A 16,494-nucleotide genomic window follows, 5' to 3' on the forward strand; every position below is an offset into this window, starting at 1 on the left:
GATGTGAGCATGTAAGTAAGACAGGATAAGGCCACCAAGGAAATAGAGCATCTAGAAAAGGAAAGAAGGAAGGACACCTGGACAGTGTAGTTTTTTAGAAACCAAAGGAAGAGTTTGGTGGAGGAAGATGGGATACACTGTGTCTAAGGGTGCTCATGGGTTAAAGAGGATCTGAGCCAGAACAAGGCTGTAGCTCAGTGGTAGAGCATTTGCCTAACATGTTCAAGACCCTGATCCTCAGTACCCCAAAAAAGAATAATAAGACCAAAGCCAAGAATGAATCAGTGGATTTAACATGGAGGTCATTGGTGACATTCACAAAGAAATATGTGTCAAGGATGGTGGCAAAAACCTGGAGGGAACAGATTCGAAGAATAACTGGAGAGAAATTGCAGGGGATATAGACAAAATGTCAGTGTGGAAAGAACAGAGAAATGAGGGTGGTATCTAGAAGGAACATGGGACCAAGAGGATTTTGTAAAAGAGAAAAAAGACAATTGCTAAGAGGTGAAAAAGAATGTGATCCAGAACATGAATGAACTGGTTAGAGCAGACAGAAGACCCAGGGGGAAGTGCAAGAGATGATGGTCGAGGGATGAGGTGGTGGAATTCTCTCCTGATCATTTCTATGTTCACATTTATAAAAACAAAATCAAACAATTGAGCAGACAGTCTCAAAGGCTTAAGGAAAGAGGAGAAATGTGAGTGGGTCATAGAATATAAGCTGAGGAACGTGAGGGACAGTGAAGACAAGGTAGTGTCAACGAACTAAGTCCCAGTGAGGTCAACAAAGACAGGGTTAGGGCATAAAGGAAATGAGCTATCAAGTTTTATAGTATTCCCATTCCAACCATGGAATCCATCGCTGCTCCAGAAGCCTGTGGGCACTGAGAGGACGGGCTGAGATAAATTTCCACCTTATTTGAGAAGGGACTAGAAACCCTCTGACACTTGTTTACATCATATAGTGGGAGGAAGAGCTTCAGGGGTGTCCAGGGAAAGAGCCAAGAATATAATTAGGACACACACAGTGGCAGAGGCTTAAGACCTGTCATGCTGGCCAGAAAAGATGGTCTTACCCTCAGACCTAAGAGTAGTTATTCTTGTAACTTTCCCATTCAGAGCAAGGAATAGATTTAACCAAGTATACTAAACTAAACTGCCACTGGAAGGACTCAGTAGTGACTGGTCATCTCTCTCTAAGTTCCAGTTCATAAAACTAAAAAATAATAGAGGTTACCTAGGTCAGTTGTTCCCAAATTGTCTGACCCTCAGAACCACCTAGAAGCTCTTCAAAATAAATTCCCATATCTTTAATGTAGTAAGCATGGGTTTTGACCTAAGAATCAGTAGTTTGTAAAACTCCGCAGGTGATTTTTATGATGTGTCAAGTTTGGGAAGCTAACTGGCATCTATCCAAGGTCCTTAGAAATTATAACACTTTCTGTTACTGTGATGAAATAATGCTTTTAAGAACACAGCTAAAACCTTTTTCAAAGCTGAATTCCCTCTAAGTGTGGTCAAGGAAACATGTAGCCCCGCTTGCCCTGGTAGCAACATTACAACCATAGGGGAAACCAGACTGACAACAGAGCTGAAACTTAGAGGGGAGTAGAGTCAAAAAACACAAAGAAAGGGAACAGGAGCCCTGACTGCACCTCACCTGAACTCCACTCTGCCTCAGGGTTTTTCACTTACATGAGCCAATAAATTCCCTTTATTGTTTAAGCCAGTTTGAGTTGGGTTTTCTATTTCTTGTTTCTTGAAACAAAAAGTGTCCTACACACCCTTCCCTAAATCAAAATTACACCAGTGTGGCAATATATGAGAACATTTTCCTCTTACAATAAGGTTCAAATGTGGGTGAGATTGACATATTTCAGATAAATTACTTCCATTCTGCAATTCACCTCTATGGATTTTTCTATGAAATAAATGGTTTTAATTTGTTTGAGCTTTACTCAGAAAAAAATGTTTCTTGTTAGTGCAATAAAAACCAAAGAATTGGGTCTGAAATGACATGCAAATCTCTGACGATATAAGACAGGATATTTTTATATGGGAATCCAAGAAATTCTAACATAACAAAATTGTGGCTACTTTCCTCTTCCTCTTCTTCAGATTTCCTCAACACCCATTGGACCTCAAAAGCAGATATGCTGTCACTTAATGTAAATCAATAGACAAGTAAATTAAGGTTTATTTTCAAATTTATGAGGAATCTGCATGTGTTATTGGCTGGTGGTGCTAATTTAAAAGAGACCTTTGGGTATTGCTTACAAACTTGGATCTCAAAATCTGGACAATAAACAAGTCATTGTATCTATGGTAATATCAGCTTAACTTTTCAATGCACAGAATGATAATTACATTTCCTCTTTTCACTCATTTCTCACTCTTTCCTATAATGTTGGGGTCAGGCATGACCTGAGGACTAATGATCAAAAGTATTGAGATTTCAGCACAAAACTTTGAATAGTCTAATATGTCATTTTTCTAGGAAAGACACATTTCTTAGTGCTGTCCTAAATCAGCAGTGCCCAAATATGGAAGTTAACCATCTTAGTTTAGGAATAATAATGTTTTCATTTTCTCGGCACATGCTATTCAAATTAAAATTTAAATTAAAGACAAACAAAGTAGCCATCAGCACAGAACACATATATTTGGCTTTTGAAAAATAATCCAGTATGGTATGAAAGAAATCTGTTCTACCATTTGTGGAGGAAGTCCCTAGGACTCCTAGACATGCACCAAGATGTAGTCTATCTCCGTGGAAGCATCTTAACCTGTCTTCAGACTCTTCTCTCTTCTCTCTGTCTACCTCATTCTCATAGCTGAGATTTAGTATGTGGAAAAGGGACAAAGTCTTAGTGACATAAACAAAGGAGTGAAAGTGAGGAGTAAGAATAGAGGAGTCACAGAAAAAGTGAAAGCATACAATGAACTCAAGAGTTCCTATATGCTGCTCTCTACACTCATTTTCCAGAATTTTCCTGTCCATCACAAAGGTCTCCTCCAAATAAGAAAACTTGGGGCCCCAAACAAACCTTCACAAAGCCCTTCCTTCTCCCATTCTCCTCCCAGACTTAAAAGTTGCAATGTGATTCCATGAACACAGAGCACCATGTCTTTTAATGTCTCTAATACTTTTCTCCCTTTAATTCATGGAGTTATCCAAGGAATGCCAGCCTTTTCAAGTCCATCTTCACACAAAATGAAAATCACATCATCAGTCACTGGTCATTTTTGCAGCTCAGTATCTGTTCACCCTTCTCTGGAAGCTTTACCCCAAATTCCCTCTAAGGTCCACACTTACTCCATGACCTCAGGGACCAAGTAAGAGACACGTGCCTAAGCCATAAGAACACTTCATAACTCTGGATATGGCAGTCATTTGTCCCATGAGCCTATGACCTTGCAAAGTCCCTGTGATGCTTCTGAGACATTTGCTGAAAGCAATCAAACTCTCGCTCTTTCTCAGTAGGCATTGATTGACAGTCATTTTACACCAAAGGTGAACATGTTTGGGAATGGAGTCATCTCAGATACAGGAGATGAAGAGAAAACAAGACTGGAATGACATAGGACAAGCCTCTATTTTGTATTTGATTGAACCAAATGAAACTGCCAGGATCTGACTTTTTTTGCTTGGAAAAAAGGGCAATCTCAGGTAGCTCAACTGAATATCTGTACCTTTTTGAGTATGTATTCCAATAAATTTCCTTGGCTTCAGTTGGTTTAGTATAGGTTTCTGTCATTTACAAACATAATAGTCTTAAAAAACATGTAAAGTTGTCACAGTCAGTAAAAGGCACATCAACCTAAGTGGGTGCATCCTTCTTGGAACCACTTGCAAAGAAGATACCTAGATACTAACACATCTCCACCCCCAGGTTATAAAAAGTCAAATTCTTCAGTAAGATGATAATGATGGATAGAAATCTATATGAGACTTCACAGTCTCTAAGACATTTCATACTTTTGTCCTCAGTCGATCTGCATAACCATCCTGTGAGGTAGATATGAACCCATTTTACATATAAGAAAACTCACCCACATCAAAAGTTGTTGTATTGGATTTCCTAGAGAGTAAAAAGCAGAGCTAAAATTCAACTCCAGCTCCTCTAATTCCAAAAAATTTCAAATTCCTCATATTTCCTAATAACAAGATTTGTTGAGAAATTATTCAAGGAACATTTCATGAACCTCTACAGAACATATGAAGCATCCTTAACATTTCAAAACAACCATCAACCTGATCATTTTCAACAAGCAGCCCCAAACTCTGATGCTAAAACATGTCCAATCCTTCTAAAGTTAGTGAAATCTTGGTGGGGGGTCATTATGAACCAGTGAAATCTAGATGCCTCAGTTCTTATGTTCCCTAGCCTTACAGTACTATTGATACTACTGAATCACTAGCATACTGTAAACACTTCATACCAATATATATTTGTGGAATTAACCATAGTGGTAAAATTATTTTAGAAATTCCCCAAAAATAAGCAAAATTAACAAAGTAGGACATAACTAATTAAGTTATAACAATGAATATTCCATCAAACTCATTTTCCCCAATCTAGAACAGGGCTTTACAAATAATATCTTTTTAGTTGGTCTATGTTCATGCAGCCAACCGTGGAAATTCTTTTCCTTTCAATTCAAAGTCTTTTGTAAACACCCTCTACTTTCTATGTACCCTGTTCTGGCTGCTAGAGCTTAGCAGACACCTCAAAGTCATTATAACAATATTTCTAGTAACACAAGAAATACATCTAGATTCATAGTATCATTATTTTTAATTATAATAAAAAATTCTCACTTAAAAAAATTTAAAATTTTTAGAGTGATTGCCTGCATAAATGATTAACCATGACCTAATAATTACCTTGAGTAGGACTAAAAACCTAGTTTTATAGCAGTCAGCACTAGAAAATCCAAAGATTTTCAGGAATGTGTTTTGATGGCCCAAAGATTTGCGAAATGGGTCTGGAGTCTTGGTCCTTGGGAGTTAGGGCTCTGATGTGGCGGAAGTGCCCAGTCAAACTGAAAGTACATGCACACAGTTCTATTAATCTATCACAAGTTTCTTCTTTGGCCTGGGACAAGAGGTCTACCCAATTTTTTTTCAAAGATGCACCAAGGTCATCTACTCGTCATACTCTGACTCATCTGATAAGTCAGGATCAACTGAAAGGAATCTAGAAATCTCCTCAACCAAAGAGGGTGGGGACTTTCAGAGGACATTATCTAAAAATGGTCAAGTGCAAAGACTGGGAATGAGGTGATCAGATTCAGATCTTAGCGCTACTACAGTCTCCATACCCTCAGGCCAGGTACTTAATCTCCTTCCCTTTCACTCCTTTCAGGCCTGTCCTCCCTCCTGAGGTAATTGCTTATCTGTAAAATAATACAAGCAGACCAGTTTGATATCTAAGGTTCCCTTTAAGTGCAAAAAGTCTTCATTTCTACCACATGACTGAAGGGAGCTCAGAACAGAAAAGAGGAACCTCACATAGAGAAATATAAGCCAATTGCTGTGAAATAAAAGCATCAATCAGGTACGAGAGGTGAGATGCAACAAAACATTGCATATTTGTTATTGGTCCCACAATTCTTTTAAATGTACAAACTTCACTCAAAGACATAATTGTCATAAAAGATGATACTAACTCTTGACATCACCACATTAAAGAATATAACTTTGTTTAAGGTCAATACTATTTTCTTTTTTTTTTTTTTTTTTTTTTTTTTTTCTTTTTTTTTTTTTTTTTTTTTTTTTTTTTTTATTGTAAACAAATGGGATACATGTTGTTTCTCTGTTTGTACATGGCGTAAAGGCATACCATTTGTGTAATCATAAATTTACATAGAGCAATGTTGTTTGATTCATTCTGTTATTTTTTTCCCTTCCCCCCACCCCTCCCACCCCTCTTTACCCTCTATACAGTAGTTCCTTCCTCTATACTTGCCCCCCTCCCTAACCCTAACTCTAACCCTTCCCTCCCCCCCATTATGTGTCAACCTCCACTTATTAGCGATATCATTCGTCCTTTGGCTTTTTGAGATTGGCTTATCTCACTTAGCATGATATTCTCCAATTTCATCCATTTGCCTGCAAATGTCATAATTTTATCATTCTTTATGGCTGAGTAATATTCCATAGTATATATATACCACAGTTTCTTTATCCACTCATCAATTGAAGGGCATCTAGGTTGGTTCCACAGTCTGGCTATTGTGAATTGAGCAGCTATGAACATTGATGTGGCTGTATTTCTGTAGTATGCAGATTTTAAGTCCTTTGGGTATAGGCCAAGGAGTGGGATAGCTGGGTCAAATGGTGGTTCCATTCCAAGTTTTCTAAGGAATCTCCACACTGCTTTCCATAGCGGCTGCACTAATTTGCAGCCCCACCAGCAGTGTATGAGTGTACCTTTCTCCCCACATCCTCGCCAACACCTGTTGTTGCTCGTATTCTTGATAATCGCCATTCTAATTGGGGTGAGATGGAACCTTAGGGTGGTTTTGATTTGCATTTCTCTTATTACTAGAGATGTTGAACATTTTTCCATATGTTTGTTGATTGCTTGTAGATCTTCTTCTGTGAAGTGTCTATTCATTTCCTTAGCCCATTTGTTGACTGGACTGTTTGAATTCTTGGAGTAGAGTTTTTTGAGTTCTTTATAGATTCTGGAGATTAGTGCTCTATCTGAAGTATGATTGGCAAAGATATTCTCCCACTCTGTAGGCTCTTTCTTCGCATTGCTGATAGTTTCCTTTGCTGAGAGAAAGCTTTTTAGTTTGAATCTATCCCAGTGGTTGATTCTAGCTTTTATTTCTTGTGCTATGGGAGTCCTGTTAAGGAAGTCTGGTCCTAGACCAACAAGATGAAGATTTGGACCTACTTTTTCTTCTATAATCTGCAGGGTCTCTGGTCTGATTCCGAGGTCCTTAATCCATTTTGAGTTTAGTTTCGTGCATGGTGAGAGATATGGGTTTAGTTTCATTCTGTTGCATATGGATTTCCAATTCTCCCAGCACCATTTGTTGAAGAGGCTATCTTTTCTCCATTGCATATTTTTGGCCCCTTTGTCTAGTATGAGAAAATTGTATTTATTTGGGTTTGTGTCCGTGTCCTCTATTCTGTACCATTGATCTACCTTTCTATTTTGGTACCAATACCATGCCGTTTTTGTTACTATAGCTTTGTAGTAGAGTTGAAGATCTGGTATTGCAATACCCCCTGTTTCACTCTTCCTGCTAAGGATTGCTTTAGCTATTCTGGGTTTCTTATTCTTCCAGATGAATTTCATAATTGCTTGCTCTATTTCTGTAAGGTACGTCATTGGGATTTTAATTGGAATTGCATTGAATTTGTATAGCACTTTAGGTAGTATGGCCATTTTGACAATATTAATTCTTCCTATCCAAGAACATGGAAGATCTTTCCATCTTCTAAGGTGTTCTTTAATTTCTTTCTTTAGTGTTGTATAGTTCTCATTGTAGAGGTCTTTCACCTCTTTTGTGAGATTGATTCCCAAGTATTTTATTTTTTCGAGGCTATTGTGAATGGGGTAGTTTTCCTAATTTCTCTTTCTGAAGATTCATCACTTATGTATAAAAATGCGTTGGATTTATGGGCATTGATCTTGTAACCTGCTACTTTACTGAAATCACTTATGAGTTCTAAGAGTTTTCTGGTGGAATTTCCAGGTTCCTCTAAATATATAATCATGTCATCAGCGAACAGGGATAGTTTGAGTTCTTCTTTTCCAATTCGTATCCCTTTAATTTCTTTGGTTTGTCTAATTGCTCTGGCCAGAGTCTCAAGAACGATGTTGAATAGAAGTGGTGAAAGAGGGCATCCCTGCCTTGTTCCAGTTTTTAGGGGGAATGCTTTCAGCTTTTCACCATTTAGAATGATATTAGCCATGGGCTTAGCATAAATGGCCTTTACAATATTAAGGAATGTTCCCACTATCCCTATTTGTTCTAGTGTTTTGAGCATGAAGGGGTGCTGTATTTTATCAAATGCTTTTTCTGCGTCTATTGAAATAATCATGTGATTCTTGACTTTAAGTCTATTAATATGGTGAATTACGTTTATTGATTTCCTGATGTTGAACCAACCTTGCATCCCTGGGATGAAACCCACTTGATCATGGTGCACTATCTTTTTAATATGTTTTTGTATGCGATTTGCTAAAATTTTGTTGAGAATTTTTGCGTCGATGTTCATTAAGGATATTGGTCTGAAATTTTCTTTCCTTGATGAGTCTCTGTCTGGTTTAGGTATCAGTGTGATATTGGCTTCATAGAATGAGTTTGGGAGGGTTCCCTCCTCTTCTATTTTATGGAATACTTTGAGAAGTATTGGAATGAGCTCTTCCTTAAAGGTTTTGTAGAACTCGGCTGAGAACCCATCTGGTCCCGGACTTTTCTTTGTTGGTAGGCTTTTGATGACTTCTTCTATTTCAGTACTTGAAATTGGTCTATTTAAATTGTTTATGTCCTCCTCATTCAGTTTAGGCAATTCATATGTCTCTAGAAACCTGTTGATGTCTTCGAAATTTTCTATTTTGTTGGAGTATAGATTTTCAAAATAGCTTCTAATTATGTTTTGTATTTCCATCCTGTCTGTAGTGATATTTCCTTGTTCATTCCGAATTTTAGTGATTTGGGTTTTCTCTCGTCTTCTCTTTGTTAGTGTGGCTAAAGGTTTATCAATTTTGTTTATCTTTTCGAAGAACCAACTATTTATTTTGTCAATTTTTTGTATTGTTTCTTTTGTTTCAATTTCATTGATTTCAGCTCTGAGTTTAACAATTTCCTGTCTTCTACTACTTTTGGTGCTGTTCTGTTCTTCTTTTTCTAAGGCTTTGAGCTGTAGTGTTAGGTTGTTTATTTGTTGAGTTTTACTTCTTTTATTAAATGCGCTCCATGAAATAAATTTCCCTCTAAGTACTGCTTTCATAGTGTCCCAGAGGTTTTGATATGATGTTTCTTTGTTCTCATTTACCTCTAAGAATTTTTTAATTTCCTTCTTAATATCTTCTGTTATCCATTCATCATATAATAGCATATTGTTTAACCTCCAGATGTTGGAATAGTTTCTGTGTTTTACTCTTTCATTTATTTCTAACTTCAATCCATTATGATCTGATAGAATACATGCTAGTGTCTCTATCTTCTTGTATTTGCTAACATTAGCTTTGTGGCATAATATATGGTCTATTTTAGAGAAGGATCCATGTGCTGCTGAGAAGAAAGTGTATTCACTCTTGGTTGGATGGAATATTCTATAAATGTCCGTTAAGTCTAAATTATTGATTGTGTTGTTGAGATCTATGGTTTCTTTGCTCAATTTTTGTCTGGAAGATCTGTCCAGTGGTGAGAGCGGCGTGTTAAAATCACCTAGTATTATTGTGTTGTGGTCTATTTGGTTTCTGAAATTGAGAAGGATTTGTTTGACATACATAGATGAGCCACTGTTTGGGGCATAGATGTTTATGATTGTTATATCTTGCTGATTTATGCTTCCCTTAAGCAGTATGAAATAACCTTCTTTATCCCTTCTGACTAACTTTGGCTTGAAGTCCACATTATCGGAAATGAGGATGGATACTCCAGCTTTTTTGCTGAGTCCATGTGCATGGTATGTTTTTCCCCATCCTTTCACCTTTAATCTATGGGTATCTCTTTCTATGAGGTGAGTCTCTTGCAGGCAACATATTGTTGGATCTTTCTTTTTAATCCAGTCTGCCAGTCTATGTCTTTTGATTGATGAATTCAGGCCATTAACGTTCAGGGTTATTATAGAGAAATGATTTGGTTTCCCGGTCATTTGGTTCATTTTTAAAATTTTGTTTATTTATTTGTTTGACACAACTTGTTTCCTCCTTTATTTGACAATTCCTTTAGGATAATTCCTCCCTTTGCTGATTTGCTTCTTTGTTTTTCATCTCTTCCTCATGGAATATTTTGTTGAGAATGTTCTGTAATGCTGGCTTTCTTTTTGTAAATTCTTTTAGCTTTTGTTTATCATGGAAGGATTTTATTTCATCGTCAAGTTTGAAGGTAAGTTTTGCTGGGTATAAGATTCTTGGTTGGCATCCATTTTCTTTCAGGGCTTGAAAAATGTTGTTCCAGGACCTTCTAGCTTTTAGGGTCTGGATTGAAAAATCTGCTGATATGCGTATTGGTTTCCCCCTGAATGTAATTTGGTTCTTTTCTCTCACAGCCTTTAAAATTCTGTCTTTATTTTGTATGTTAGGTATTTTCATTATAATGTGCCTTGGTGTGGGTCTGTTGTAATTTTGTGTATTTGGAGTCCTGTAAGCCTCTTGAACTTGATTTTCCATTTCATTCTTCAGATTTGGGAAATTTTCTGATATTATTTCATTGAATAGGTTGTTCATTCCTTTGGCTTGTTTCTCTAGGCCTTCCTCAATCCCAATAATTCTTAAATTTGGCCTTTTCATGATATCCCATAGTTCTTGTAGATTCTGTTCATGATTTCTTACCATCTTCTCTGTTTGTTCAGCTTTGTTTTCAAGGTTAAATATTTTGTCTTCAATGTCTGAGGTTCTGTCTTCCAGGTGTTCTATCCTATTGGATATGCTTTCTATGGAGTTCTTAATTTGGTTTATTGTTTCCTTCATGTCAAGGATTTCTGTTTGGTTTTTTTTTCAATATCTCTAACTCTTTATTGAAATGATCTTTTGCTTCCTGTATTTGCTCTTTTAACTGTCGATTGGTGCGATCAATCAATGCTTGCATTTGCTCTTTCATCTCATCATTCAATGCTTGCATTTGCTCTTTCATCTCCTCGTTTGCTTCTCTGATCATTTTAATTATGTACATTCTGAACTCCTTTTCTGTCATTTCTTCTGCCATGCTGTCATTGGGTTTTATTGATGTAACATCTAGATTTGTTTGCAGCATTTTCTTTCCTTGTTTTCTCATGTTGTTCAGATATCAGTGGACCGCTGAGATATTGCAGATTTCCTCTGTTGATTTACAATGACCCTGAAGATTTCTATATATATCCCCTCTTAGCCTTCAGTAGGCTGAAGTCTTGGAGGAGGTTGATAATGCGGTGCTCCACAAGGAAGCTGCCTCTCTAGGAGTGGTGGCCTTCAGGTGGGGTATATTCCCTGCTAGTGGGCAGAGGTGCCTCCACTTGTTGACCAATGGTCATCCAAAGGGGACCTAGGCTGTGGGCTGAGGCAAGGCCTGTTTGGGCCTGAGCCTCTGGTTTTACCGTCCTTGTGGGAAACCTCACCCAGCAGGGAAGACTCACCCGGTGGGGAGGTCTCGCTGGTCAGTTTCCTCCTAGAGGTTCCCCTCAATTTACATCTACTGCCTGGGCTGGGCTGCCTTCCTCTGCAAAGTTTCCAGGGGCCCGGCCCTACCTCCTGGGCCTGGGAGCCTCACCCTTCGCAGATGAATCTCCTTAGGCTGCCCCTCCTCAGAGAATTTGCCCATAGGCCTGGAACCTTCGCTCCGCCCTAAGCCTGTCTCTGTGCGGCTCTTCCACCAAGAAGCCTCCTAGATCCTGGGACCCTGTTCTGCACCTAATCGCCTGGCTGCGTGGCCCCTCCTCTGAGCAGCCACCTGTGGCCCCGAACAATCGCTCTGAGTCCCAGAGACCCGCCACAGGCCTCTTCCTCCAGACAGCTGCCCAGTATGCCGGTGCGGTCACTAGGAGTCCAAGAAACTCACTTCGTGCCTCCTCCTCCCACCAACCACCCGTAGCCCGGGGCAATCAATCACTCCGAGTCGAAGTGACCCTGCCCGTTCCTCCTCCTTCTCCAGATAACCCCCCGGGTGTTCAGGAGCAGTCCCTCTGAGTGGCTCTGAATCCACGTGACCCGCTGCACGGGTCCTCTGGGCCACCGCCCGGAGCTCTGGTGTGGTCCCTCAAGACCAAGCGTCCCACCACGCTTCTCCTCCAGGCAGCCCCCCTGTGTTCAGGAGCTGTCACTTTAAGACCAAATAACTCACCACTCGCCTTCTCCTCTGAGCAGCCGCCTGGAGCGCTAATGCAGTCACTGCGAGTCCAAAGGACCCGCCGCGCTCCTTCTCCTCCTTCTCCTACTCCTCCGGGCAGGCCCCGGGGTTCAGAAGTGGTCAGGGTCCAAACAGCTCGCCACGCAGCCCCTTCTCTGGCAACCGCCTGTAGTTCCCGTATAGTCGCCCGAATCCAAGCGGCTGCTCCTCTTCCTCCTCGTCCTCAGGGCAGGCCCCGGGGTTCAGAAGCGTCGTTCTGATTCCAAACAGCTCGCCGCGCGGCTTCTCCTCTGGCAACCGCCTGCAGCTCTGGCGCAGTCTCTCCGAATCCAAGTGGCCACGCTCCTCTCCTCCTCCTCAGGGCAGGCCCCGGTGTCCTGAGTCCACACAGTTCTCCCCGCCTCTCCTCCCCCGGGCAGCCGCCGGAGCCCCAGTGGCTGTTCCGAGTCCCAGCGCTGTGCCGCCGGCCTCCTCTATGGCGCTCCAGCGGGGGGAGGGGCGTCTCGCCGGCAGTTCTACTTCACAAAGTTTCCTGCGTTCCGGGACCCCCGTCCCATCCGGGATGCCCCCCCAGGGGGTGAGAGTCACCCGGCTACTTTGAGTTGGTCCCAAGCGTCTCAATATCTCCTCTCTTGAATCCTGAGTTCTGGAGCAACACGTAATGCAGCCACCCTCTAGGCCGCCATCTTGAAAACCGTCTCTCACTATTTTCTTAAAAATAAAAAATATTTTTAAAAAACTTCAGGGTACATCCTTGGATCTGGGAATTCCTCAAAGAACTATTAGTAAAAAATGCTTACAGAAGACTTTTCTACATGCAGTGAAAATTGGAAATAGGAAGAGTAAGCAAGAGTATTTTACTTTAAGTGTTGATAAAAATAAAAATAGCACTTTCCTAACAAGTGCAAGGCCCTGGGTTCAATTCCCAGTGCCTCAAAAAATATGTACATACACAAATATAAAAATAGCTACTAGTTTATTTTCATTGTCTATATACCATACACTATGCTAAGTACTTCACATATTTTAGCTCTTCATATTCATAGAATGCCATGGGAAAAGTTCTTATTATCATGTCAACTTTGCAGTTAAACATCTGAGCCATGCAAAGTTAAGTGCCTTCTCTAAGACCACACAGCTAGGACGTAGTGAAGCCATTGCTACAACCTAGAGAGCTTAACTCCTGAAGGCACTCATAAATTTTTTTCTTGAAAAGCATTGTGAAAAAGATGAAGAAATGCAAACAATTTTTACAGATATGGAATTTTGAAAACAGAAAGCCTAACCATGCAACACTCAAAGTTCTGGTTTTCCAATTTCTAGTGGCACAAAGTTAGTGCTGAGTTTCTACCTAGAATTCAGTGCTTAACTAAAGGCATTCACAATTTCATCATGTTTTATTTCATATAATAAGACAGTATCAATACAAGGGGAATATAGAAGTCTCTTCAACCAACTAGACTGAGGACATGCAGAAGACATATATCCAAAAATATATCAGATATGAAGACTAGGAATGACTTGGGATCAGGTCTTAGAAACCTGAAGTTTCTGAAAAAACATCTACCATTCCATAGTTATGAAGCAGCAGGTAAATTTTACCCAGTAGGGTAAAAACGCAAAATGCTGCTGGGCTTCTTGAGTAACCTTACACATGCACAGTAACTTAGCATGACATGTTTAGCACAAAAGAAAAGAGAGAAACAGAGAGTCACATACTGTAGTGGTTACATTATGAATTCTAGAGTCAGAATTTCCTAGGTTTGCCTCATATCTTTGCCATTTTCTAGCAATATGAACCATGGGCAATTACTTAATTGTTAGATGCCTCCATTTTCCTATCTGTAAATTAGGGATAATAACACTACTAACTTAAAAGAAATATTATAAAGACAAAATGAGTAGATAACTGTAAGATACCCAGAACAGGACCTGTCACATATATAAATGCATACTATGTTATTACTACTGTACATATTATTATAATATATTATCATAGAATGGAAGACACATGGATATAACTACCAAGAAGAGAAGAAACTGGTTAGAAACTAAATCATCCACCCAGGGAAAAGAACACGTTCTAGTTGTACAGGGATTTTGTAGATTAATCAGGGGAAGATTTCCTCCTGACAGGCAGTGTAGTAAATCCCATTGCTATATTTAGCACAGAAGGTAAATATATATATATATACATATGTACATACATGTGTACATACATGTGTGTATATATGTATATATACATACATACATATATATAGCGAAACACCTCATAATAAAAATAAACTTTCTGTATCTCCAACACTGAAAAAGCTGTCCAAAGAAAGAATTATTAACGTTCTCTCCCTGCCTCCCCTCCCTTTCCAAAGATTTTTGCGAGACCAGTGGGGTTTGTTGGCATTTCCAAACTTCTTCCCAGGAAGTCTGAAATGGGTACTGCTAGGAGTTGCTGTATAATTACTTACTTGATTCTCTCTAAGGAGCTTACGCTAAGAATTGAAGCAAGCAAGCAGATTAACCATTTGAATACATGCCACGGCCCCTCCACAAGCCCTCCCTTCTCTCCTCCATAAATGGGGGCTTCCACAGTCCCCACCCGTCAACCCCAATACGTGATCCAGGGAAATCAATTTATTGCTTTGGCTAATCCGGCAACAATAGGGGTTTCATTTTTATTGTAGGGCAATTAAGATGTCCGACGGGAAGGCGCAGGAGGGGAAAGGGGGGGTCCCCCATCCCCACAGACAGATTAGTCCCTGCAGTGGCAGCAGTGTCCGCTCTGTCTGTCTGGTGGTCTGTCACACGCAGATCGCGGCTGCTACCTAGCAACGCAAAGCCAGGGAGAGAGCTCGCGGGCTCTCCTGTAGCCTCCTGGCCCTTTCCATTCATCCTGCTCGCTCTCTCGCTGGCGCTGCCTCTCTCTCGTTGTCCCCCACCCCCAAAACCCCCGTGCTCTCTTGCTCTTCAACTTCGCTCTTTCTCCCCTCCTTCTCTCCATTCCTTTCTACTTGCTTGTCTTTCCCTCAGTTCTCGGCTCCTCTTACTGTTTTTATTCCCTCCACTTCTCCCTTTCTTTTCCTTCCCTCCATTTCTGTAAAAACAACTGTCCAACAACTTGAGAAAAGTTTAAAGCCATACTAGAAACTTTTTCCGCATTCGAGCCCCAAAACTGGCGACGCAAACCGGTCCCATTCATGCACACAAAAGCCCCCACCTCCCTGTTGGAAAGCAAAACTCTTCGAGAAAATACTCCAGTATCTCAGCCGCTCTCTCGGCCAATCCCGCCTCCCGGTCTTATCTTGACTCGTAAATGATCTGTATCATGAGATGCGGTCTCTTGGGGGTCACCGCGGGACCAAGTTTCACCGGTGATGGGAGGGGGAGCCCTGGCCTGCGGCCCTGAGCGCGCTAAGCGATCTCCCTAGCCAAGCGCTGCAGGTGGAAAGCTGCGCTCAGAGCGGCGAGGACCGCTCAGACTCCGAAGAAGAAATTCTTGGTAGGAGCAGGTTGCAGATCTGCAAGGGAGATCCTCTTTTTTCCCGTTCCCAACTGCAAAGTGTTTTCCAGAAGGGTCGGGACAACCCCGCGTGGGAAGAAAGACGGGGTCCCAATGGGTTGAGCTGTCACCAAAACCGGTGGAGCTGCGTTCTCAAATTGGCGGCTGCTGAGTTCCTGAGCCGGTGGTGGGGTGCTTGCGCTCGCCACTCGCAGGGTAACTTTAGAGCCCCAAGGAGAGCAGCTCCCGCGCCGCCGCCCTACCCTGACCGCTCCCCTCGGCTGAACTCTACCCTGCCGTGCCCAAGGAAGTCCATAGCTCCGGCATGGCTCTGGCCAGTGGGTGCTTACCTTGGCCACTGACCCGCACCAGGCAAGTAGCGAGAGCCAGCAGCAGCTTGCACCCCACCGCCGCCGCCCGGCGCTCCATCCTCGCGACAGTCACCGGCCTCGCCGTTCCTTCCCCGGGAGGTGGGCGCGCGTCCCTCACAACACCAGCAGCGCCTCCTCTCCTGATTGCTCCTTGCGCTCCGCACCTCAGCTCGCTCCTAGCAGCAGAAAGCCTGCCGCGACGCCTGAGGCATCCCGTTTTCTACCCGCTCCAGTCCCCACCCTCCAGACAGTGCATAAAGCCCTTTAGACCCGACCGCCCCGGAACTAGCATGCGGGAATCCAGCCGGGCAGGCCCCCTGCCGCCCGGCCCGCCCCCTGCACTTTGCAGCGCTAGGAGGAATGGGCACTCGAACACATGCGCGCTCACATACGCACACTCCACACACGCGTACACCCATGCACGAACTAATACAGGCACACACACTCCTCACTGCCACACAAACTGATTCAGTCACACACGCGCGCACATTTCAGTCACACTAAAACACTAACATAGTCACTGTTAAGCATACTCACACGCAAGCTTGCGCTGCCTTTGCCTCTCCGCAGGATTTGCTCCGGAACAGAAGCAGGCTAGACGTCCCAAGG

The 16,494-nt window shown here is 41.7% G+C and overlaps 1 protein-coding gene across 1 annotated transcript in view; it reads right to left on the reverse strand.

Annotated features, from left to right (window-relative positions):
* LOC306656559 (low-density lipoprotein receptor-related protein 2-like) overlaps nt 1-16,120 on the reverse strand; it is a 244,423-nt gene extending 228,303 nt beyond the window's left edge. The window contains 1 exon segment of the mRNA XM_079131902.1: nt 15,865-16,120. Coding sequence (XP_078988028.1) covers nt 15,865-15,943 — 79 coding nt within the window. The 5' untranslated portion in view covers nt 15,944-16,120.
* Between the last annotated feature and the right edge of the window lie 374 nt (nt 16,121-16,494).

This window comes from Sciurus vulgaris (assembly GCF_902686455.1).
Source record: "Sciurus vulgaris genome assembly, chromosome: 3".
In the NCBI taxonomy this organism is placed as follows: Eukaryota; Metazoa; Chordata; class Mammalia; order Rodentia; family Sciuridae; genus Sciurus; species Sciurus vulgaris.